The 27,704-nt window shown below is 40.4% G+C and overlaps 1 protein-coding gene across 1 annotated transcript in view; it reads right to left on the bottom strand.

Moving 5' to 3' along the window:
* The window catches only part of LOC140494516 (E3 SUMO-protein ligase PIAS4-like), a 92,291-nt gene that overhangs the window by 31,223 nt on the left and 33,364 nt on the right, over positions 1–27,704 (bottom strand). Inside the window, exons 3-5 of the mRNA XM_072593779.1 lie at positions 15,349–15,721; positions 5,570–5,651; positions 3,381–3,422 (exon numbers count right to left, since the gene is read on the bottom strand). Of these exons, the coding sequence (XP_072449880.1) occupies positions 3,381–3,422; positions 5,570–5,651; positions 15,349–15,721 (497 nt within the window). The remainder of the gene's footprint in view (positions 1–3,380; positions 3,423–5,569; positions 5,652–15,348; positions 15,722–27,704) is intronic.

Raw genomic sequence — 27,704 nt, 5'->3', positions numbered from 1 at the left:
TAGCACCGGTATTCCTCATGTCATTTCACCTCCTCCTCATGTCCAGGAAGATCATATTTAATCTAGTGCAAAGTCTTCTCCCCATTAGTAACTCTGCTGGAGCTATCCCTGTAGTTGCATGAAGGGTGATCAGATATCTCCTGGACCATTGGATGCTGACGCCAAATGCCATTCAACTCGAGGAAATATTCAAATTCCCTGCTGGTAAATAATGGCTTGTTGTCTGTGACCAACACTTTGGGGAGTCCAAGTATTGTGAAAGATGCTTGCAGCTTTTCTATTGTCATCCATGTTTCACAAATGAACTCTATGCTCTCCAGCCACTTTGAGTGAGCATCCACAATGATGAAGAATCTTGACTCCCACGAAATGGTTATACATTGAATATGCCAACCAAGTCCAGGGTTTACCTGGCCATTCCCATGAATGTGCAGGAACAGCTAACGGTAATTTTTTGTCCTTGTGGCACTCTATGCACCGTCCATCAACAGGTCTGTCAGTAAAAGGAGCATAACCCCAACCGGGACAAAGATGCAGGAGGTAGGCTGGATTCAGGCAAATGGAAGACATTTGTTTAAGCAAAAACCAGTTAATGCAGGGAGAGGACCAAAGGAACATCCCTGGATCTGGTCTTCACGTATGAACTCAATTATTCTCTTAATCTTTCACTCCGATCAGAAGAGAGGTCAATGACACACACTGATTTTACAGTAAAGAACATTTTTCTTATACATGGAGTTACAATGATCACATACAATGTGGTCACTATGTCCTTGCCTCTTACTCTGTTTACGCAATCCTATAGATACCTAATTAATAATGGATAGCCCCAAAATCCCATATCTTATGGTGTTTAACAGACACTACAATTTCTAGGCCCTGGGATCTTCCAATGCATCCTATACATTCACATTCCAAAATTACTATCTACACTTCTTCAGATCTGTTTCCAGCTGTCTTATCTCAAAGGACAGCTTGAATTCAATTATTCAATGTATTCCACGTGCTACCTTTATCAAATTTAGTTACTCCTCTTTTGTTTCCCACTGATATAATGATAAATGTAAAAATACAAAAAAAGTTTTAACTTACTTGCTCTAAGATTTGTAATACTGAATGGTTATAAAATATTAAGTTATACAGCTACTTCTACTGTCAGCACTTTGTGTTTAATGGTCTGTGAACAATCTATTTTGTTCAGGGCATAAGAGAAGTTGCTTCCTAAAGCTAGTTAACTTCACATTTAGGTCAATGTTTTTTCTTTAATGTTTATTATGCTTTGTTTTTTTTCCCCCATATTGAAAAGTACCCCATGATTCTCTGAAGAATCTTTAACAGGAACTTTTTTAAAAAAAAATATTCTGAAGTATTCCTAAAATTTAATCAGAAAGTAACTTTAGCTGTTGTTCTGGTAGCTGCTTAGGGAGTTAACAGGCAGCATCTCACACCTGCTATCTATTAATTTACTGGGACAATTATTATTTTAGTGCTGGGACAGGCTGCCTCACCTTGGGCCCAAGCTTTTTCATACCATCAGCGGTATCTGAACCAGATGCTTCTCATAAGAGACTGGAACCAAAGTTGTACTCTTAATCTGTAAAGGTTCCCCAGAAAAGGATCTTAGACTAACCAAGGTCTTGTGCAAACCTAAGGGTTGGGGTCTAAAGCAACTTTTATTAAAGACTGGTTCTGCAATCACTGAAATGGCCGTAAGAGTACTGACCTTCATTAGGACCAGGTCACCATTTAACCAGATGTTTATTTTCATTGATTCAGATTTGGATGGAGCTAAGCAATTTAACTGTTCCAAGCTAGATGTAGGTAGACCTTCTAGGGTGTGCACTCTCCTTGATACCGGCCAGAGTTCTCTTACTCAATTCAGGCTTGCTGGGACGACATTGCTGTCTAGAGTCCACAGAACGGCAGCGACTACAATGGCTTGTTGACCTGGATCCTGAAGAAAATATTAACCACTTGGCCAAAGCTTGGCTTTGTTTTGGGGTTTTGCTGTGGGCTGGTCTAAAGTCCCTCAGTTCAGGATATGTCCTGTGAGGCTATACAATTGCCTTTATTCGAGTTGTGTTCCCCCAAACTCAGAGCCTGGAAAGGGTGTCCACTTCCATTGACACACCCTGGAACTCATATGCTCCATTTGCCATATTTTCTAATGACAAAGCTAGCTGTAGTGCTTATTTGAAATCCAATTGGGCTTCAGGGAATAGATGCTTCTGTATTGTTACATAATTAATCCCACATACAAAATGGTCTCGCAGCATCTCATTAAGGGTTAAACCAAAGTCAAAAAGTCTCTCTGTCAGCTTAACTTCATCAAAATCCCAACAGAGATTCCCTTGGTTCTTGAACTGCTGAGTAAAACGGATAGCGTTTCAGAATTGGAGGTGGTTTGGGGTCGTAATATTCCTTAACGAAATCTGCCAAGTATTTAAAGATTTTAGAATCAGGTGCCTCAGGAAACATTGGACTCCTAATAACCAAGAAAGCTGCAGGTCAATTAGATAGCAAGAGAATTACTCGTTGCTTTTCATCAGTACCGATATCATTTGGTCAGAAATAAAAACCATTCTTTCTACGTACTGCGCTCAGTCTTCAATGACAGGATCGAATAAGTCAAGCTTCCCAAGTAACAGCATGATGCCAGAGACATTTATACCAACTCAAAAGATAAAATCTTTGTCCACCCCAAACCAATGCCAGCACCTCATCACAACTCAAAGAAGACTGTTGAGAGCAAATTTCTTCAGGACCTTATTTTTTTCCTCAGTCACTGAAGTAACTCCACAGAGGCAGGTATCTCACCACTACATCACCCTTTATTTACATGTACAATGTATTTACAGTGGTCAGGCTTCCTCAGAATGAACAGAACCTCTGACACTCCAGTTTATTGTTTTCTTCCTAGAATGAGGAGACTCAGATTCCTGTCCCCACCTTGCCCTCCCCTCCCCCTCCCCCCAACATTGACACTGTACCCAGAGGCTCCACCAGTTGTACTTATCTTATCCTCACATCACCCATGGCTTTGTGTCAATATGTACTGACGCAGTAATGTACTGACACCATAATGCAAGAACTTTATATTTTCCAGAACTCCTGTTTATACTTTTCAGGCAAGGCTCCCTGAATGGACCAGGTCAGTTTCCCCAATTAGGGAACTCATTTTATGGAGGTGCACCTGGCTAACCTTGCCACAATCACCGCAAAGATATATTAATACTTCCAATTTTGAAACAGCATTAGAGCAAAAAGATATTTTAGTATCTCTACAGTAGGAATTTGACAAATCACTCTGGCTTGAATTAAATTGGAAATATTTAACATTTCATTACAATTCCACTTGTGTAAATCATTGCATTGCTTACCTTAACTGCACTTGAATTGACTGCACGCCATTCTTTGAACATCTTGAAGAAAGCAAATAAAAACTAAAATGTTTTATAATAATTTGTGTAAAGAAATTACACATGCCTCTAATACACAGCCCATTCTAAAAGAAATAAATACACATAGTATGGAGTTGTGGGAAGTCAGCCCAACCTTCCCCATAATCTGTGGTAAATAAGTTGAAACACTACCTTTTGCCTCTACCAGGCCAAACAGACATATGGGAAAACAACAGACTATAGCCTTGAAGAAAATTGACAAAAAATCCTGTGCAAAAATCAATATATTGCAGGTGCCCTAACTGATCTTCAAGTTTTCTCAATTGTGGGCTTTGAAAATTGAGAATTCCCCTGAATGTACAAAAATTCTGAAGGGGTTCGACAGAATAGACAATGACTGGAATACAGGAACACAATAAGGGTTGACTGTTTAGGACTGAGACGTATTCGTTAACTGTGACCTTCCAGATGGTAAGGGTGTGTGTTTTGAATAAAGTCAGAAAATCAAATGCAAGAAGTTAGAAGTCATGCTGCAAGTATACAATGGTCTGGACAGAGCAAACCTTGTGCACTCTGCTCAGTTCTTGGAAAGTGGCAGTGTAGATTTATAAAATGGTGCATATTTTCTGAAATTTAGAAGATTAAGGAGCAATTTGATTGAAGGTTTCAATATTTAGTGGACATATAGACAGAAATCATACATTCTGGTTGGGAAATTTAGGAAGAGGAGACAGACCCTAAAAAAAAAAAATTGAATCTTATGGAAGTGAAGTTAATAAATACTTCTACATACAAAGGTTAGTAAAATTCTGAAACCTTTCCTCAAATGTAAGTTGATGCTGGATGAAATATTAAAATTAATAGATTTCTGTTAACTAGTTAGAGGTATCATGAGCAAAAAAGGGTCAGATCACAGATGAGTCAGTCATTCTCACCAAATGCCAGAGAGAAAAGTCTTAGACATTGATTGTTCAATGTTCCTATATAGGCGGATTTGTGTGGATTTCCTCCTTTCTTTCTTATCAAAAAGCTATCCTACAACATAAATCATAATGTTGGCTGAAGAATTGCTGTTGTTTTCAAGGAATTAGATTTATAGGAAGAAGTTACTGCAGATGCTGTAATCTGTGCTGAAAACAACAAATGCTGGAGATCACGGGGAGTCAGATAGCACCTAAGGAGAGAGCAAGCCAACATTTAGAGTCTAGCTAACTCTTCAACAGAGCTTAAGTGAAATGTAGAGGTAGCACCATTTGTGCAATAGTTTGGGGGTTTGCGGGTGGGGGGGGGGGGGGGGGGGGGGAGGAGCTGATGGAGAAAAGATGCTGATAGCTCAGATTAAGTGATTGGAATGGGAGAAGAATGGGAGGGGTGATACAACACCTGCCCCTTCATCTCCTCCCTGTTCACCAATGAAGAGCTCAAACAAAGTCTTTACAGGTAAAGCAGCATTTCACCTGAACCTCCTCCAATCTTGTGTATCATATTTGTTGCATCTGATGTGACCTACTTTACACTGAAGAAACCAAATGCAGACTACACATGCTGCATTGCTCCAGTGAATCACAGCGCAAAAAGTGCAAGATCAACATCTCATCTTCAGAGTAGGCACTTTGCAGCCTTCTAGACTTAATATTGGAGTTGAACATGTTTAATTTGTGAATCAGCTCCCATTTCTTCCCTTTCTTTTAGCTTGTTATCATGTCCATCCCTCCCCCATTTCGAATCTGACAGGAGACACCTTTATCCTACCATTCTCACATGCCAAATCACTCAATCTGAATTATCAGAATCTTTTCACTACACCCACTAAAACACCAACCACCGTCCCAACTTTAGCATAAATGCAGCCCCCTCCACATTTCACTTCGCTCTGAAGAGTCATCTAGACTCAAAACATTAGCTTGCTTTCTCTTAATGGATGCTGTCTGAACCGCTGTGATCTCCAGCATGTGTTTTGTTGTTTTCAGGCAGATATATACTTCAGTTTAGAGACTCAGGACATTTGTGGAACCTCATTCCAAGAAATCATAGGCTAACTCTTCACAAATGAATAACCTCTACTGGAGCATATACTTTTATAAACAAAAAACTTCATTAGTAGTCATGAAAACACAAATGTGTTCTTCACTACTTAAATCGAAAAAGTAACAATATTTTCTACTCACCCAGAGATAATCTGTTCTCTCTGTTTATCAGTTAATGTAAAACTGAATTGATTCTCTTGAATCCTTTCACTAGTAGTTGGAACTAAAAGAAAAGTCAGTGATTAAAATTATTTTGAACTGCAGCCAATCATAAATGCAGCATTAGACAAATTTATATTCCTTATTTTTAATACTAAGGTAGATATAGAATGAATTGCAATAGTTCATAAATGTGTCACAAAAGTACCAAACATTTATCCAGAAAATATCAAGATCATGGAAGGAGGAATATTAAACTGACAAAGAAGTGCTTTACATTTAACATATTAGACTGTTCAAACCATGAACTTAATTACCTAACTTTCCTAAAAAAGGTGTAGGAGTAGAACTAATCATTCTGTAATTCATGGTATCATATTTATACTATACTATTACAAAACCAGATCTATCCATAAGAGACAACATACTCTGCTCAAAATCTGAATTTATAGTAGGTGACTGTTTTTTAGCAATTCAATCTATTGGTTCTGTGATAAGACAGACTGATTGCTGAAAATGTGTTGCACAGGCAAGTCAGAAAGAAGAGCAACATGACAACCAAGGGAAAATAGTGGAAATGCATTCCCAAACACCACAAGCTATCAGCTTTTGAAATGGCTTTTTTCATGGAGTATTTTGAGAGTTGGCAAGAACACAGGTCAGTCTTATCAGATGCTCAGTGCTTAGTGTGCTGACTGTTTTGCTATTTTTAGGTTTGTTACACTGTGATAATGGCACTTGCCTATTTTCCTCTATTACTTTGTTAGGGATGAGTATAGAAGTCAAAAGAAATTCAAGGGTAGACAGCTGAATAAATACGAGGATAGGGAAACAGCAGTGGGCAAGAGTGAACAGATACGCAATCTGGGCAAATTGCTAGCAAATGTTCTCAAAGATCTACTGGCCAAGACTGCGAATGATCTAATCACCACCCGAAATCCTTTCAGGGACTCCAACCTCAGTTATCAGAATTACAACTGACCCCTAGAATCCAAACAGTTCAGTTGGTCAGATAGCTCGAGTATAGTGCAGAATAACACCAACAGTAGGAGGTTCAATCTCATACCACTACTTCCTGGAGGCCTGGCCTTCAAGCTAAATAATCAACTGTCCCTTTCTAATGGAGAGTCACCTCTTTTGGGGACTAAGGCTCATTACCCACTTATTAAAGACTCCAATGTTTAAATTAAAAAACAAGATCACATTTTAGGATAGTGTTTTCTAAAATAGAATAGTAAATGGTAATTTAATTGCTATTTTCAAAATAGAAATTATTTTTTGATTGTCTGGCGTAGAACTAGGAAACAGATTCAAAATAATAAGTACCTTTTTTAGCCCCACATTCCAGGACAGCACTCTTTTACATACTTTCCATAATCCAAAATGGACTTTCCCTTGGGGACCTGTTGTTTATACTTTTTGTTACCTCTAACCATTGGCTTTTTAACAGAGGCACCCAAACTACCTGCACATACACCCTCTGTCAGCCTGACTGCTGTGGTCTTCTCAAAAAAAAATTCAATCAGTCAACATTCACCACCACAACCTTCTACATAGCAGAATTTGTTTTCATATTGAACAGTGTATTCGCTTACTCCACTCATTTCCTCCAAATAACTGTTGCAATGAAAACCCACATAGGATCATGGCTAAGCTAATCTTTACATGGCATGTGAAAACTATTCTTTATTTCAGTTCACAGGTCTGATACCTCATAGAATCAGAGTTGTACAGCACAGGAACAGACCCTTTGTTCCAAATTATCCATGCTGACCAGATTTCCTAAATTAATCTAGCCCTATTCATCAGCATTTGGACCATTTCTCTTAATTCTTCCTATTCATACACCCATCCAGATGCCTTTTAAAATGTTGTAATTGTACCAATCTCCATTTCCTCCGATAGCTCGTTCCATACACACACCACTCTGTGTGAAAAGGTAGCCCCTTGGGCCCTTTTTAAATCTTTCCCCGCTCACCTTAAACATATGCTCTCGAGCTTTAGATTTCCCTACCTCGGCTGTTTACCTTTTCCATTCCCCTCAGGATTTTATATACCTCTATAAAAAAGGTCAGACTCTGCCACTCTAGATCTTTCACCAATAATTTTTCTAAACTATCTGTGCCAGTTTCTGCTCTCACTGCAAAATCAAAAACTTATTTTGGCTTTGAATATGCCTCTCACTTGAAGACAAGTGCTCTGCACTATTTCCACTTGCGCAAAACCTATTCCATTTCTCTTTCTTCAGTTCTGATGAAGTGTCAGCAGCTTAAACTCAGTTGTCAAGCAGTTTCTGTATTTTATATCTTTATTATTGCTTTTGATAGGTCTTCCCATTTCCTTCAACAAGGATTTTTCCCCATCTTGTCGGTTGATTAGACCCATAACTGCATCCATTCCTACACTTCTGCCATCATTCTGGCCCCATGTCCCATAATCAGTTCCCTTTGTCTTCACTTTACACGCCATCAACCTCCACATTCAAGATATCATTTGCCATAAATCAAACTAGTAATTCAGAAGTCCAAACTAAAGCTCTGGTGATGAACTTATTTGCAACCACGGTATCTGTAGAACTTAAATATATTAATACAGATGGAACAAAAAAAAAAAGGAACTTCAGTCATGGTGCCCATGAAAATACACAACAGCATAGAAAACCCATCTGGTTCACTACTATCCTTCAAAAAGCTGTTCTTAACCAATTTAGCTTAGGTAATGTTTCAAAACCAAAGCAAGTGTTTGGGTCCTGAAGTGGTATTCAGTTGTATAAGAATGAAAAAAAATGTGGTGCTAGAAAAGCACAGCAGGTCAGACAGCATCCAAGGAGCAGGAAAGTCAACATTTCAGGCATAAGCCCTTCATTGGTAATGGGGAGGGGGAAAAGGGGGCTGAAAGGTAAATAGGAGAGGTGGGTGTGGGGCTAGAGGGAGGGTAGGTGGGATGGTGATAAGCAGATGCAGGTGGGAGGTAATTCTGACAGGTCAATGAGCAGATAGGCAAGAAGGTGGACAGGTAAAGGGGGTGGTGCCAAGTTGGAGGGTTGGATCTGGGATGGGGGGGGCGGGGGGGAGGAATTTGAAAACTGGTGAAGTCAAATGTTGATGCATGTGGTTGTAGGTGCCAAGGCGGAAGATGAGATGTTCTTCCTCCAGTTGGTGGGTGGCTTTGATTTGGTAGTGGAAGAGGGCCAGAATTTGTAAGACCTTGGGGGGTTGAAGTGTTCAGCCACAGGGCGTTGGAGTTATTTGGTGTGCGTGGACCAGAGATGTTCCCCGAAATGCTCGTGAGTTGGCGCCCTGTCTCCCGCATGTAGAGGAAACCAGTTCAATTGCCACATCTCAGGCTCTAAAAATGACAACTGCACACCATGCCATGTCAACCCTGAAGAGTCATTCTAATTTCTGGGATCTTGTGCCAAAATGCAATGTCCTGTCCCACAGATCAGTGAAGCAACAGCCTTAGCTAGTCAGTTATACTATAGAATCAGACCTTACAAGTGATGAGAATATTCATCCAACATTGTTGTAACAACAGGGCCAATCCAATTAGAGAACAACAGTGTCAAAATGTGATCTTGGAAATCCTTGGAGAGTCTGGAGTGCACAATGTGTCATGGGATCAGATTGAACATGGAAAAGGAAATCTCCTGTTCATTCCCATTTGCTACCTTGCTTTAGCTGATGAATTAGCACTACTCTGTTAAACACCAACTAGAAGAAACAGAGGGCAGCAAAGGCACAGGATGAAATCTGGACTGGGGTGGGCGGGGGGGGGGGGGGGGGGGGAAATGGTAAAACGTCACCTCTACCATTTTGAAAAATATACCTGTTAAACTGGAGGTCACAGCAATGTTACAGTATGAGGCCATTCAGCCTATCAATTCTGCACCAACTCTCAATAAGCAATGCAACTAGTGGCATTCTCCTATCTTCTTCCTATAACATTGTTATCCAAAAAAGTAACGCACGTGCAATCTAATTTTTTCTTAAATGCCTTGATTAAAATTTCTCTCATCACTCTTCACGTATTCTGGAATTTATAAACTCACTGCTTCTAAAAGTTTCTCATTCAAAGTTTTGAACAATCAAATTAGCACCACTACTGCTACTCATGAACCCATTCCATCAGTGATAAGACAATGGTTGCAAATCTACTTTCGATATTTTTCCATGCTCTTGTCAGTGAAAAAACTAAATCTATCCAAGTTATTCAATAAGCCTGCCTCCATCAATCTCTGAGGAAAACAGACCCACAGAATGGTGATCCTTCCAAGAGAAGACTTTGGCCTCATCTCTGCCTTCAATGGGAGACCCCTTGAAGTGTTCCTGGTGCATCCACTGTTTCTTTTGCCATTCATCTTTTATCTGTGTGCCCTTATTCTTGACCTACACATTGCTGGGAACAGTTTTTCCACCATCAACTCTGTCCAGACCCCTCATTATTTTGACAGCTCCGAGTAAATCTCAAGGTCTTCTCTTCTTCAAGAGAAGCAGTCCCAATTTTTCCAATATTGGTCTGCAACTGAAACACACTGTCACATCTTTCCCAAAGTGTGGCACCAAGTGTAACAGGAGGAAACAAAATAGACTTGACCTCACCCTCATATGGATTCATCTGTATTGGTAGGAGTGACCATTGCTTGTGGAGAGATATCTTGTATTCACACGAGGATCCCTTTATCATAATATACAGCATAATTACAATGCTGAATAGAACAGATTCAGAACAAATTTGGAAGCTCAAAACTGTATATGCACGATGAAACATCGGTCAACATCCAAAGGTTATGGAGCAAGATGGCAGAACAGCAATGATGTCACTGGATTCCTAATCCATTTGCTACAGCAAATGCCTTGGGACAATAGTTCAAATCGCACTGTGAAATCTGAATTCTAATAAATCTGGAAAACAAGAGCTAACCATCTGTAATATTGACTATGGAATGAACGTCAAATACTGTAAAAAGCCATCTGGCTCACTAATGCCCAAGGGGAAAGAAATCTGTCGTATGCTGATTCCAGACACACAACGTGGATGACTCTTGACTGCCCTTTGAAATAGCTTAGCAAAATAGTCAGGTCAGGACCAATTAGGGATGGACATCAAATGATTTGCCAGGAGTACCCACAACCAAATAGAGAAGAAAAATAAATTGCATTCAAGTGTAATCTAACCTTGTGGCGCAAATATCCTCTGTACCACTTGAGAATAAAACCTGTATAAAGAGTAATTAGTGTAGAAAGAGCACACCAGAAGCACATCGAAAAATGAGGCTCCAACCTGAAGTTACAGGACTACATGTATATCAAATAGTGGAAACAGATGATAGATAGAGCTATATGATCACACAACTAATGGATTAGATCAAAGATCTGCAGTCCTGCCACTTCTGGTAATGTGTTGTAGTGGGCAATTCAACAACTAACTGGAATGCCCTAAAAATATCTTGGCTGCCATAAGACAACTCTTACTTGAGTCAACTGGCTAGGTCCCAAGCCAGCAGCTTCCATTTTATGCCTTCCTTTCCCACCAAAGTCCCAAACACTCCTTCAAAGTGAAGCATTGTTGATTTCAATGCTGACTCTGGAAAACCAAGACATTGCAAGATAAGATTCTGTTCAATTTCTGACCATACCTTCTACCATTTTTTTGAACCGCCAATGAGGATATTTCTGCTTTTCACACTTAGTCCTGTAGATCCATCTTGTTTCTTTACTCGTTTCATTACCAACTCCTTGTCTAGCACCTGTAGCCCTTGTTATTTAAATTGATTGTTTCAACTTTACTGCAAACCGCCCTTTTTGTTTTCTCCTCCTCGCTTTTCCCTCCCTGTACTTGCTTAAAACCTGTTACAGCTTAAAATGATTTTTTTTAGCTCCAATGAAAAGGTTTATCCATTTGAAACTTCAATAGTTTCTCTCGTCAGATACTATGGGATCAGCTGAATATTTCCAGATTTTTCTGCTTTAACTCAAGGTTCCGCTGATGGACACAAAAGGAAGAAGAATGGTTTCTGAATAAGCTAGCTAGAAACAAAATAAGTTATTCCTCCATGCACATGAAAGAAACAATTTTAAAAAAAAAGAGACTAATTGTTTGAACAATCAAATTAGAAAACTGGGAATTGAGACCACACTGAATTAAATGAAAAGAAACATTAAATCATTTTTTCCAATATATTTAACAGTGAAACTGGCAATCTGCAAAGCTTCATGGATGTTTTATTATTTACTAACTAATAAAAGTTATTTATATCATTCTGAACTATCGGAGAATATGTGCATTTGTAGCACCATAAACCTTTGGGTAGCTGGCACTGTATTTTAGAAAATGCCATCAGTTGTGTTCCTGGGATGATTCAATATTTATAAAAAGGTGAGAATGTCTTTTATATAGGAAACGATGGAGAAAATTCATCAGGACCATTGAGAGGAAAACATGTCTTTTTATTCATACCAGCAAAGTGAAATGCAATGCTATTTGAATACAAGAACTTCAATCTTATTTCTGCAGCCCAAAACCAAAATCAAGTCAGCCAGGAGAAGCCAAGCACAATTCTACTCTGGTCATTACTTTATTTTCCAGGATTTGACATTTGTCTTATGGTTGCATACACTTTATTCCCTTTTCACACCAAAAATTAGGTATTTAAAAAATACTTTCAAAGTGAAAGTAATTGTCTAAAATGGAAATGTGCACTCTGCACTGCCCAAAGGCACCTTTCTCTTCATAACAAACTGATTGGGAGAGCTGGAAGCCTAAACCAAAACGTTTGCTAATTTATAATATATTAGGATTTGTACATTTAAACTCATTCTAAACAAGGTTTTTTGGTTATAGTACTTATTTGAGCAACATGATCGAATATCCCAAAAGTATTCAGAAGTCAGTCATCATAAGTTGCTGTCAATCAGTTTGACTTTCAAAGTGTTAATCACAATTAAAGGCCATTTACTTCTTTCTTTAAGGCTAACAGCACATCTAGTTTCTATTTAGGGGCAATGCAACAGATGTTTAGTTAAAATGTGAATAGGTCTGAGAAAACCTCAATTTGAATTTCTGTGGAATTTCAGTCCAGACATTGAGATATTGTACATTTTATTTCCATTGATAAAAATAGTGAGCAGTTACAAATACTGACATATTGTGATAGTTAGAAAAGGAGAGCAAGAAACATAAACACCAGCAAAGGCCAATTAGGTTAGACCAGCTTTTGTTTCACAGTTCAACCAGCATGTCCAGAAAACCCAAGTAAAAGTAGGAATGCTCCAAGCTGGATGCTCCTTTGTGAAGTACTAGATTTAAAACAAATTGAGGGGTTAAGGATGCATGATCATGAATATGCACAATTGTTCAAACTGATGATCTTTTTCAGTAATACATTTATGCAGCCAAGAAACTGCTGGAATTCATCTGAGTATATTACAAGTATCCACCTGAAGCACTTCAGTTTGATGTGGGAGAAAGAATATTTGCCCTGATGAGAAAAAGAGCTGCTTGACCTGCTCAGTGTATTCAACATTGGTGCTATTATAGAAAACAATTAATTTAACCTGTTTATATTTATGACAACTTATAAAATTCCATACAATGGAAACAATTGGCTACTGTTTGCCTCTTATGTACACAAAAGATGAGCCAGATGTACCATTATGGCAGTCTTAAGTTTTACAATGTTGCACAAATTCCAGCTGCAAGGCTGGATATTCATATAATCTAAATGCAGTTCTATACTATATGGAAAGAAAAAAAATTAGACACATAATATAGACCAATCTAGAATTCACATTTGTAATCTTTATCACCTAAAAAGGCTTTGCTGCATGTTCACAAATGTAAATGACTTCAGCATTCATTTGGTTATCTTCCACATACATATGAATTTGAAATTAAGATACTTTGGATTCATAGCCATTCAGGGACATTCTAATTCTGTTACAAATAGTTAATATGTTGCTTGCGCTGCAATGTCCTCTCAGACTTTTTGCTGAGTGAACAAAAATGAAAAAGCAGCACAAGTGTAACTGTCAACTTTGATGCACATGGGATCAAGATATGCATTTCTCAGTAATAGGTTTTTGAAATCTGCATTCAAGAAAGATATTCAATTTATTTTCAGTTGCTACCAGAGGTAAGACGAAAAATAAACAGATGATTTTATGGATTTTGATAAAATAAAAATGCTGGAGAAACTCCAGCTTGACATCATAAATGGAAAGAAGCAGTTTTGATTGCAATATGACTGTTCTGAAGAAAAGTTTTATTAGACTTGAACCACGAGTTAACATTAAGTCCATTATGACTTTTCTTCAGAACAGATATTAGAATCAAAATGTTCAACTGTTTCTCTCTGCAGATCCCACTCGATTTAAGTTTCTCCAGCATTTTGTTTTTTGTTTCAGATTTCCAGCATCGATAGTTTGCTTTTAATTAAACATCTGAATCTCTAATAGAAACAGAAATTGTTAGAAATGCAGCAAGACTGAATTCAGATGTGCTGTCTGTTTAACAGTTCATGCTTTCAATAGACAGTCAACAGTGACCATTAAGCCATTTTCTTGGCAGCAGAATTTCTCAACTTCTTAAAAATGTTATTTATTCTTTCACAGGACACTAGCATCACTGCCAAAGTGTACATTTATCAATTCCTAATTGCCTATCAGAAGCTGCTAGTGAACTGCCTTCTTGAACTGCTGAAGCCTCTGAAGAAATTGCTCTCACTATGCCAGTTGACCAGATTCTGGTCCAGCATTGAGAGAACTGAATAATGTTTCCAAGCCAGGACAGTGAGAGATTTAAGAAAATTTAGGAGACACTGGCATTCCCATTAGTTTGCAGTTCTTGTACGTATGAAGTTCAACTTCACAGCATTTAGTTGGTTGTAAGATCATAGCACATTAACTGAAAATATTAAAAACCAGCAGACATGGGAAGTCAAAGATTTAATTGCTCCTTCCGATGTAGACATTGGAAATCGAAAGGTCAGTCCTAAAACAAAAGTTTTGCTCTTGATCAGAAGATAAAATCAAATCAAGAAAAAAAAAATCAGGACATGCTCTTTTCTCATTAATTAATTGAAGACGTAAACTTCCCAAAATTAGAAAGCCTTATTCTTGATGTCATATTGGTTTCTAACCAGAATCACCACAAGTTAATGATTTAATACACTAAAATTCTACAAAAAGGTCATATCTTCAAGTGCATTTTAGGTCTTCAAATAACATATGCTACAAAATCAAACCTGTACTTTATTCAGACACCAGCCAAGGGGCAATAGTCTGCAAACAACTGACTGAATTGGAGTGGGGGGGGGGGGTAGAAAGAGGGGGAAAGAGGAGAAGAACAGCAGGGTGTTCATTAAAAGACTACCAATTGAAGTGACCCATTATTTGGGATTAGCTATTGATGTGCTCACTGTTGCAATTCGCAACTATTTCTACTCTCAGATAAACAGCAAAGCAGTGTAATGATTGCAGAATTCTGACAGGAGCCATAGTCTTCAGGAAGAAGAAAAAAAACAAACAAACAAAGTTGTACAACTATTATATTTTGAAACTTAAAAAAAAATCACTGTTTCAATGAATTCACTGGGAACCAACTCAAAAATGTTAAAACAATTCAAATTGAACATGATAAAGCATATATCATTCAAGTGAAAAGAAAATCAAATTTGAATAATGGCATTTCCTTGCAACCCAAGCAAAGGAAAGTGGGTGCTTTTGCCCCATTCATAAACTAATAAAAGGTATTAAACCTACCTAGATCTGTAGGTTTCATCAGATCATCTAGTATTTCGTAGAAAGGCAATTTTGTTAATCTCACTTTGGATTTTGTATCAGCTTTTCCAGTGTGACAATTTGGAACAGACGTTCTGGCATTCAAGGCTGCCTCTGAAGAATGCAGAGGAAATGTTGGAGCAGGCGGAAGTTGCTGACACTGTGCATTTGAGGACCTTGTACTGTAGCGATGAGCATGCAAGTCTTGGATCTTCTTCAGTATCTCCGAGGAACAGTTGTTCCTTACCAGCTGTAATGCACGTGAGACCAATTCATGTTTCAGCCCACTTTTGTTGCGTCCTGCAAACCCCAAGAGTACCTGAAGCTCAGATACTCTAAATCCCAGGATCATATTCTTTTTGGAGACATTGGGGGTGGGGAGGAAATAAACAAAGACCATAAATACAATTAATTGAGGCATTTCAATTATTGAACTTTACAGTTTACATAAATTAAGTCCTGTAGAAAGAAATATACTAAATCAAATATCACTCAGGAGTTTAAAAATGATACAGATTGACATTTCAGTAAATCACTGGGGGACTGCTGCAGAAATCATACAAATCTACTGCACAGGAAACAGGCTATTAACAAGGAGCCATTTAACCTAATCTCACTTTGCGGTACTTGGTCCGCAACCTTGTCAGATAAAATATTTCCAAGGGGATTTAAAAGCATATTTTAAATGTTATGAGAGAGTTTAATGCCTCCTTTCAGACAGTGAATTCCAGATCCCCACTGCCCTCCTGAATAAAAAACTCTCCCGCCTCCCTTTTAAACCTTCCACTCAAATCTATGCCTTCGCTTAGGAACCCCTCAACCAAAGAAAATTGGACCATATTTTCCCATTCTATTAAGGCCTATCCATTTAAACGTTTCAACTAAATTGCCTCCCAGCCTCCTCTATTTCAAAGAAAATAACTCCAGTCTAACCAATTTTGTCTCATGACAAAATACGCCAGTCTAGGCAACAACCAGAAATTTCCTCTGTCTATTTCAGAGCACTCTTATTCAATGTTTAGTGGCCAGATTTGTGTCAATTACTCAGCTGCGGCCTAAACAGCTTTGTTTTAAAAGATACAGTTCCAGCATCTCCTCCTCACACCAACATAGTATATCTCAGCTAACAAAGGCAAGAATCACAAACATCTTGACTCTATACCTGCACAGTTATTCGAAAGAATATGCACATTTGTAGCTCAGGTGCCAGTTGTCATTATTGTAGATGTGTTCACATAGTTGTAAAGTTGATTTATAGACATTTCATCCCGTCTGGGTGACATCTTCAGTGCTTTGGAGGCTACTGCAAAGTGCTACTATACCTTGTCTTCTGGAATTTGTGTGGTTCTACTTCTGCTGTTTCTGGTTGTTTGCTGCAGTGGCCAATACAGAGGAACCTCGATTATCCGAATACTAATTATCCAAAAATCAAATTATCCGAAGGAGATCTAGAGGTCCCGACAGAAACATTACATACGAAGAAGTGTCCTCAACACTGATTGCGTCTTTTGTTTTGTGATTAAAAGTGCTGCTGAGAACAGTCCTGGACTGATGGGAGCACAGACACTGTGTCCAAGTGACTCACCTCCCATCCCCTCCCTCTCCCCACAATTTCCCTGGAGTTCTACACAGGCATGTACCCTAAATCCCCCTTCACCAGATAATCTTTAACATTGTTCTGTACAGTTGTGTGCGTGCGTTATTTGGAGACTCACCTCCCCCAAAAGGCAGTAGTAGCATCAGCAACAGTCTCCTTGTTGGTGTCCAGTCTGGCTGCCCAGTAGGAGCGGCAGGGGCAGAGGCAGGCCAGGGGACGGGCAGTGTTGGATGGAAGAGGGCTCATGCTTGCTGTGCTGCTGCTAGTCTCCTGAACAAGGAGCAGACTTAATAGGCTCCTGAGCCTGAGGAAAGGCACTGAATCGATTCACCGAATAATCAATTATCCGAACGAAATAGTGCCTTGCCCATCTTGTTCGAATAATCGAGGATCTTCTGTATATTGGGTCCAGAGCAATGAGCTTGTTAAGAACAGTCCATGGATCAGTGCCATGCTTCTAGGAATTCTCAAGCTGTCCTCTGTTTAGCTGGTTCTATGATTGTTGTGTTGTCCCAAGCTAATTTGTAGTCCCTGTCATCTGTGTGTATGGCTACTAGGGACATCTGGGTTGTGGCGTTTAATGGCAAGTTGGTGTTCATGGACGCGGATGGTTGGTTGTCTGCCTGTTTGCCCAAAATAGTGTTTTGTGAAGTCTTAGCCTGGATTCTTGTAACTTACATTATTCTTACACATGATGGGTATCAGGTTTTTTGTCCTGGTTCATTGTTGTCCAAGTGTGGCTGTCAGTTTATGGACTGTCATGAATCCCAGTGGTCAGAGAAGTCTGGCTGCCAGTTCCAAAACTTTTTCTACGTAAGGTAGCATGGCTAGCGAGTTAGGTCGTGGCATGTCCTTGTCATGTTGTTTGTCTGCGGATATCCATTCTTGGCGAAGACTCTGTAGAAGTGTTCTTCTTCTTTTCTTACTAGGTTTGGAGTACTGTGATGTGTTGTAGCCCTTTTGAACAGGGTCCTAATGCAGTTTCCTGTGTGTGTTTGGGTGGCTGCTATTGTAAAACAACACACTATGGATCCTTATATAAAAAAAAACTGATCAATAACCAGGATTGACCTACTAAGGATGAAATCAGAAAGCAAGATTTTACAGATTACCCGAAGTACACAAATCAGACATACTACTCAGATCCATCGTGGCATTGCCAGGAACACCAATCACATAAACTGGCAAAAGAACACCAACAAAAACTAAAACTTCTTATCGGTGGATCCAAACAATTACATATTCCGAGACAACGTCAAGAACATAAACAGAAATAAGGACAAAGCAATGGTCTCATTCGATGTAACGGCACCGTTCACTTCAATTGGCAAAATTCTAGCCAGCCAGACAAAAGCCAACCTCCTGGACAGGGAGAACAGACAACACACAACACAATGGGAAACCTATCAACAAGAACTGCATACTCAAATAGGAGGTCTGTGCTTGACGACACACTTCACATTCAGCAATCAAATATATGAACTGATCAATGGGACACCTATGAGCTCATCCATCTCCAGGCTCATAGCAGAGGCCGTGATGCAAAAATTGGAACAAACAGCCCAAACACAAATCCAACCCAAATTCTGGATCAGATATGTAGCTGACACTTTTGCTATCATTAAGAGAACAGAAATCAAGAACACACACTGGATCATCAACACCATACTCACAGGGATCAGATTTATGAGAGAAGAGGAAACCAACAATCAACTCCCATTCCTGGATGTGATGGTTCAAAGAACACAGAATGGTGAATACACCGCAAAAAAGTGTATAGGAAAACCACGTACACAGACTAGATCCTGAATTACAACAGCAACCACCCAAACACACAGGAGAAGCTGCATTAGGACCCTGTTCAAAAGGGCTACACCCCAACCTACAAAGGGAAGAACAGTCTTTGCCAGAAATGCATATCCCTGCAATTTCATCTGTAGATACCTAACAGACAAACATGACAAGGACATGTTATGACCGAACTGACTAGCCAGGCTACTTTACATTTTAAAAAAACACCCTGGAACTGACAGCCAAACTTCTCCAAGCACTGGGATTCAGGATAACCCATAAACTGACTACCACACTCAGACAACAACGCACCAGGACAAAAAACCTGATCCCCATCATCATGTGCAAGACTAACACAAATTTACAAGATTCCACGAAAAGACAGCATGAAACACCACATAGGGCTAACAAGCAGACAACTAACGATCCACATCCACGAACACCAACTAGCCACTAAACACCATGACCAGCTGTGCCTTGTAGCCATACATACAGATGACAGGGACCACATATTTGACTGTGACAACACAACGATCTTAGGACAAGCTAAACAGGGGACAGCCAGAAAATTCTTAGAAGCACAGCACTTATCCAGACTCATATCAAGCAGCACATTGCTCTGGACCCAATATACCAGCCACTATAATGAACAACCGGAACCTGCAACTGGAAGCAGCAAAAACAGAAGCAAAGAAATTCCAGAAGATACAGTACAGCAGCACTTCACAGGAAGCTCCAAAGCACTGAAAATGTCACCAAGCCAGGGGACAAAACATCTGCAAATCAACTTCCCAGCTCTGCAAACATGCCCATGACCTCAACTAAAACAACAAACTGCAAAACACCCAGCAAATTCTAGTATGTTGTTCAGTCCCTTGTCTTGTCCGTCGTCTTTAAATGTGCAATTCTCTAAATTTTTCAGCCTACTTGACCAGTCCATAGTCTTTTTAAATAGAACATAGAAGAATACAGCGCAGTACAGGCCCTTTGGCCCTCAATGTCGCACCGATCCGTGCCCACCTAACCTACACTAGCCCACTATCCTCCATATGCCTATCCAATGCCCATTTAAATGCCCATAAAGAGGGAGAGTCCACAACTGCTACTGGCAGGGCATTCCATGAACTTACGACTCGCTGAGTAAAGAACCTACCCCTAACATCTGTCCTATACCTACCACCCCTTAATTTAAAGCTATGCCCCCTCGTAATAGCTGACTCCATACGTGGAAAAAGGTTCTCACGGTCAACCCTATCTAAACCCCTAATCATCTTGTACACCTCTATCAAGTCACCCCAAACCTTCTTTTCTCCAATGAAAACAACCCCAAGTGCCTCAGCCTTTCCTCATACGATCTTCCTACCGTACCAGACAACATCCTGGTCAACCTCCTCTGCACCCGTTCCAGTGCCTCCACATCCTTCCTATAGTATGGCGACCAAAACCGCACACAGTACTCCAGATGCGGCCGCACCAGAGTCTTATACAACTGCAGCATGACCTCAGGACTCCGGAACTCAATTCCTCTACCAATAAAAGCCAGTACGCCATATGCCTTCTTCACCGCACTATTTACCTGGGTGGCAACTTTCAAAGATCTGTGTACATGGACACCAAGATCCCTCTGCTCATCCACACTACCAAGTATCCAACCATTAGCCCAGTATCCCATCTTTTTGTTACTCTTACCAAAGTGAATCACCTCACACTTAGCTACATTGAACTCCATTTGCCACCTTTCTGCCCAGCTCTGCAGCTTATCTATATCCCGCTATAACCTGCCACATCCTTCCTCACTGTCAACAACTCCTCCGACTTTCGTATCATCCGCAAACTTGCTCACCCAACCTGCTAACCCCTCCTCCAGGTCATTTATAAAAATGACAAAAAGCAATGGTCCCAAAACAGATCCTTGCGGAACACCGCTAGTAACTGCACTCCAAGATGAACCTTTACCATCAACTACTACCCTCTGTCTTCTTCCAGCCAGCCAATTCCTAAACCAAACCTCCAACTCACCCTCAATGCCACACCTGTATTTTTTGCAGTAGCCTACCATGGGGAACCTTACCAAACGCCTTACTAATATCCATATACACCACATCTACCGCTTTCCCCTCGTCCACCTCCTTAGTCACCTTCTCAAAGAATTCAATAAGGTTTGAGAGACACGACCTGCCCTTCACAAAACCATGCTGACTATCCTTGATCAATTATTCCTATCCAAATGTTCATAAATCTTATCTCTTACAATTCTCTCTAAGACTTTGCCCACAACAGAAGTGAGACTCACCGGCCTATAGTTACTAGGGTTATCCTTACTCCCCTTCTTGAACAAGGGAACCACATTTGCTAGCCTCCAGTCTTCTGGCACCATTCCTGTAGACAACGAGGACATAAAAATCAAGGCCAATGGCTCTGCAATATCCTCCCTTGCTTCCCAGAGAAACCTAGGATAAATGCCATCAGGACCAGGGGACTTATCTATTTTCACCCTTTGCAGAATTTCCAACACCTCTTCCCTACATACCTCAAAGCCATCCATTCTAATTAATTGTGACTCAGTATTCACATCGGCAACAATGTCGTGTTCCTGAGTGAATACTGACAAAAAGTATTTATTCAGTGTCTCCCCAATCTCTTCAGCCTCCACACGCAACTTCCCACTACTATCCTTGACTGGACTTATTCCTACCCTAGTCATTGTTTTATTCCTGACATATCTATAGAAAGCCTTAGGATTTTCCCTAGTCCTACCAAGGACTTTTCATGTCCCCTCCTTGCTGCTCTTAGCTCTCTCTTCAGATCCTTCCTGGCTACCTTATGACACTCAATCGCCCCAATTGAACCTTCACGCCTCATCTTTACATAGGCCGCCCTCTTCCCTTTAACAAGGGATTCCAATTCCTTATTAAACCACGGCTCCCTCACACGACCCTTTCCTCCCTGCCTGACAGCTACATACTTATCAAGGACACTCGATAGTTGCTCCTTGAACAAGCTCCACATATCAATTACGCCCTTACCTTGAAGCCAACTTTTCCAAGCCACGCATCCTAAGTCATGCCCCACATCATAATTTCCCTGCCCCTAGCTATAACTCTTACCTGTAGTGCACACTTATCCCTCTCCATCACGAAAGTAAAAGTCACCGAATTGTGCTCACTACCTCTAATTCTAACACCTGGCCTGGTTCGTTACCGAGAACCAAATCCAGTATGGCCTCACCTCTTGTTGGCCTATCTACATATTGTGTCAGGAAACCCTCCTGCACACATTGGACAAACACCGAACCATCTAACGAACTTGAGCTGTAGCTTTCCCAATCAATATCAGGAAAGTTAAAGTCCCCCATAACAACCACCCTATTACTTTCACTCTTCTCCTGAATCATCCTCGCAATCCTTTCTTCTACGTTTCTAGGACTACTAGGAGGCCTGTAAAAGACTCCTAACAGGGTGACCTCACCTTTCCTATTCCTAACCTCAGCCCAAACTACCTCAGATGGCGAGTCTTCATCCATCGTCCTTTCCACCGCTGTAATACTATCTTTGACAAGCAATGCCACACCTTCCCCTCTTTTACCCCCACCTCTGACCCTACTAAAACATTTAAACCCTGGAACCTGCAACAGCCAATCCAGTCCCTGCTCTACCCATGTCCCCATAATAGCCACAACATCGAAATCCCAGGTACCAACCCACGCTGCAAGTTCACCTACCTTATTTCGTATACTTCTTGCATTGAAGTATACACACTTCAAGCCACTTTCCTGTTTACAGGCACCCTCCTTTGAGATTGATGCCATGTTCCTAACCTCCCTACACTCCAGGTCCTGCACCCTAAAGCTACAGTCTAGGTTCCCATGCTCCTGCAGAGTTAGTTTAACCCTCCCCGAGCACTAGCAAACCTCCCGCCAAGGATACTGGTGCCCCTCAGGTTTAGGTGTAGACCATCCTGTTTATAGAGGTCCCACCTTCCCCAGAAAGAACCCCAGTTATTCAAATACCGGAATCCCTCCTTCTCGCACCATCCCTATAGCCACGCATTTAAATGTTCTCTCTCCCTTTTCCTAGACTCTCTATCACGTGGCACGGGTAACAAACCAGAGACAACTACTCTGTTCGTTCTAACTCTAAGCTTCCAACCTAGCTCCCTGAAAGCCTGCCTAACATCCTCAGCCCTCCACCTACCTATGTCATTGGTGCCAATGTGGACCACGACTTCGGGCAGCTCCCCCTCCCCCTTTTAGAATCTCTCTCCACAGTATTCATCACTTTCAACTATGTAGCTAATTTTGGGTCATTTTCAAACTTTTTATCATGCCTCTACATTTAAGTACAAATCATTGCTACACAAGCACAAAAGAACCACAAATATCTGAATACTCAGGAAAGTCTTCCAGTCAAAAAAATATACATCAACCTATACCCTTTACTTTTTGTTTCTCTGTTAATTCTGGATCCAATTTGCTACTTTGCTTTGAATCTTACAGGCTTTTACTTTCATGTCCAGTCTGCCATAGAAGATGCTGTTGAAAGACTTGCTAAAATTCATGTAGACTATGAGGAGTTGCACAGTGGCTCAATCATTAGCATTACTGCCTCACAGCATCAGAGATGTGGATTTGATCCCACTCTCAGACGATTGTTGCATGAGATTGCTCTGGTTTCTTCCCACAGTCCAAAGATGTACAAGCTAGGTGGATTGGCTATGATAAATTGCCCATAGTATCCAGGGATGTGTAGGTTAGGTGGACCAGCCATTAGAAATGCAGGGTTACAGAGATATGTGGATCTGAATGAGATGATCTTTGGAGTGTCAGCGTGGACTCGATGGGCCAAATGATCTGCTTCAACACTGTAGGGATTCTATGAAACCCATTACCTTCATTGATGGTCATTAATTCTGCTTCAAAATATTCCACCGTTTTCATCAGACAATATCTCCCCCTAACAAATCATTGCCTTTCCAAACCAAGATTGATTTTGTGCTTTTTTCCAATAGGTTTCCTGTCAATCTTTTTACCGATATTTAACAAACAATTGTACAATGTTAACTGTCCTCCATCTTGACACCACACTTGTAGGTAGAGAGGACTGAAGAATGAGCTTGAGGCCCACGATATAATCTCCTTACAACCAGAGATATACTTCATTTGAAATCAGTTATTTACTTTCAAAGAAGCTAAGCCTCTCAAATACTTCCATTCACACTCTCTTTCCTTCAGGTTGTTATTTTCATGTAATATTTCACAATTCTCTTGATTCAAAATATCTATGTCACCCCTCTCTTGTGAGAGCAGACTAAAGTATTCATGAACAGACATTCCCCTCTTGAAGTAACAGTAACACCCAAGAGATTCTCCCTTAGTTATTTGGTTATTTTTGTATTCATTAAAATAAAGTGAGTGCGCCTGAATTTTACTTGCCAATAATTTCAACTTACACTCATACTACTTAAGGATTCTGCAATACTTTTCTCTCTCTCTATGTCTTATTATGCTTTCCCTTTCAGTTTCTTCATCTACGCCTTTTAGTTACTCATCTTTTAGATGAGACATTAACTCTAAGGGTGGTGTCAAATTTTCAAAGTCAAATTTTCCCAAGACACTCTACGATGAGCAGGAATTTGTCTGCTCAATATTTACACCTCAGCCATTAAATTGCGATGCCTCTTTCTCCACAAACACATTTCCAGCTCAACCTTAAAAATTGTTAAAGAATTATTTTCATCCTGCAACGATCATAATTCACTAGCCGTTTTAATAACGGAGGTCATTCTGACCCTCAGGATGAAATCAGCCGTTTTCCTTCCCTAGCCTTTGGCGGGAAATTTAAGAAGAAAAACCACCTCCAGGACTGAGCATGCTCAGTCAGTGGGTAAGGGGGGAGCCGGCCCGTCACCCCTACCTGCCCTTCGGTGGAATAATCGTTCAAAAACAAGACCGGAATTCATTGAGAAACCTTGCCGCCCTCCAGATCGGTCCGCTAGCTTCCCCGCACGATCCAGTATCTCAATCACCATACTTGAGCCAGTTACCTTAGCCGCGCTTTGTTCCGCCATATTTTGTTTTTCCTCACAGCGGCCCGCTCTCCCCGCGCAGAATCACTCCGCCCAAGGGGGCAAGCAGCCAATCACAGAGCGGATCATTATCAAGTGGGGGAGGGGGTAAAAGCGAGAGGTGGGGGCGGGAGTCTCAACGGTCGTAACCGTTTAAAAACCCGAACAAGGCGGCGACTCGTCACGGACAACATAGACCGTAGTTTACAGCAGATTGCTGTCACATGACAATCATAATGTTCACACCTATAAGTGAAAGTGATAAAAATAGCTTTCCTCGTTTCTCACCATTCAGATTCACTCGATTTTATTTTTCGCATTAATGCCTGACTGGCGGTTTGTCTCAGTAAATCATTTTGGGTGTATGCTGTTTCGTCTCACAGAAGGTAAATCATAGAATGTGGCCTGACACGATTCCTAAAAATTAACCCTATATTTTAAGCACATATTTCTATACACTGCTGTTTCTCACGGCCTTAAAGGGGTTTTGGATGATTTTTTTTCACGTCTGAGAATTCCAGTCACCCTTATGCTGAACGGAAATCGCTGGAGAAACTTAGCAGGTCTGGCAACGTCTATGGAGAGAAAGCACAATTAAAGGTTTCGGGTCCAGTGACCCTTCTTCAGAACATCCTGATCCTAACTTCTCTTCCTGGTCGTCTGGCCTGAGGCTGCTACGAAAACTTCAGTAAGAACCTGCAAAAATGTATTTTGTTTGTAAAGTAGCATATTATGATTTAACTTGAAATTTTACTAAGATAATTTTGAATAATTGTTCTGTTCGAGATGTCTAGAAAATTCTAAAGTGTAAAATATCAACTGTTTAAAAAAACTTATAATCTTTGTATAGGCTTTTTATGTTTTAAAAGAACAGTTGAACTTGATTGAGTTTTTGCTTTGTCAAAAGACAGCAGGGAGGGCTGAATATGGTAGTGAGTTTGATAGAGTCTCTATGGATCTTGACATGCCTTTTGAAAAGTTCTTCCAAGCAGTCTGTCCAGAAAAGTAAGAGGAGGTGGGACCCCAAGGAAAAGGGGCAAGTTCAATTCAAAATGGCTCAGTGTTAGGGAAAAGAAAGGGAATGGTCAACCAATATTTTAGGACTGCAACAAAAACAAAGTTTTGGAGAGACTCAGCAAGTATAGTAGCATCTGTAAAGAGAAAAACCAAGTTAATATTTTGAGCTGAGCGACCTGTCATCAGAATGCCAAATTGTTAACTGTTTGTTTTTGTGTCTGCAGAGCTGCCAGATATGTTAACTTTTGCCAGCACGTTTTGATTCAGATCTTCAATTCTTTATCTTATAACTACAAGTTTGCAGTAGCTCAGCAATAGATCATTTCCTTTTTGTGCCTGCATCAATGGTTTAAGGGTCCTGAAAAAGTAAGCTGCGTATTACATGAATGTCCTGTGACAGAAAGTATCATTGTCAGTGCTGTGAAGCTAGTTTTACTTATTAATAATTTGCTCACTGAACCTCAGTTTGGATTTTGTCAGGGGAATTCAGCTACAGTCCTGATGAAGGGTCTCGACCCGAAACGTCGACTTCTCCAGCCCCTGATGCTGCCTGGCTTGCTGTCTTCCAGCCTGATGTTTGTTTCCAGACCTCATTACAGCTTGGTCTAAACATGGAAAAGCGATCTGAACTCAAGGGGTGAGACTTTGTGAAGGTGATTTGACTGTGTGTGACATTGATGAACCTGAGCAAAACTGAAGTCTGTGAGGATCAAGGCACAAATTAAGATTGTGATGGAATACTCTCCATTTGCTTGGATGGGTGCAGCTCCATCAGTCATAAGGCTTGACATTATCCAGGTCAAAGCAACCACCCCCTCCACCTCCTTCGGCATTCACTCCTTAACTACTCATGAACAGTGTTATGTCAACTACAAGATGCAATGCAGTAATTCAGAAAGGCACCTCCACCGATAACTTTCAAACCTGCAACCTCTATCATCTACAAGCACAATGGCAGCTGATGAATTGGAGTACTACCACTTGTGACTTCCCCTCCAAGTAACACACCATCCTGAATTGAAACTGTGTGGTTGTTCCTAGACTCATTAGTTCAAACGTATGAAACTCCCTTCCTAATAGTTTTATGGGTGTCCACAAGGACTGTAGTAGTTCAAGAAGGCAGTTCACCATCACCTTGTCCAGTGTAACTGGGTTGAGCGATAAATGCTGGCCCAGTCAGCAATGTCCACATCCTTGGAATGAATTTAAAATGAAAACAGGAGAAAACTCTCCATTATCTAAAGTCATACTCAGCAGAAATTAAGATGGTTGTGATTGTCGGACGCCAGTCATTTCAGCCTCAAAACCGAAGGAGTCAGTGTAGTAGTATTTTAGGATTGACTGTCTCCATCAATAATTCTCCATTCTTATTGAGAGAAGTGGAAGTGGTTGCTTATGATTGGTATTGAACGCTGTGTGCTCATGACTTCAGATACTGATACTTATCAAGTTTTGAGAAGATTTGTAGCTGAGGTTGAGGTTCTGGATGTCGGTTTGCTCACTGAGCTGAAAGGTTCATTTTCAGACGTTTTGTCAGCATTCTAGGTAACCCCTTCAGTGAGCCTCCAAACGAAGCACTGCTGGTGTTTCCTGCTTTCTGTTTGATGCTTGGGTTTCCTTGGGTTGGTGATGTCACTTCCTATGGTGATGTCATTTCCTATTCTTTTTCTCAGGGTGGTAAATGGAATCCAAGTCAGTGTGTTTGTGTTTCTATCAACAAACACATTGACTGGGGTCCCATTTACTACCCCTGAGAAAAAGAACAGGAAATGACATCACCATAGGAAATGATGTCAACACAGGAAATGACATAACCAACCTAAGGAAACCCAAACATATAAATAGAAAGCACGAAACATCAGCAGTGCTT

Source organism: Chiloscyllium punctatum, chromosome 24, assembly GCF_047496795.1.
Source record: "Chiloscyllium punctatum isolate Juve2018m chromosome 24, sChiPun1.3, whole genome shotgun sequence".
NCBI lineage: Eukaryota > Metazoa > Chordata > Chondrichthyes > Orectolobiformes > Hemiscylliidae > Chiloscyllium > Chiloscyllium punctatum.
This window is presented reverse-complemented; position numbering and strand designations above follow the sequence as displayed.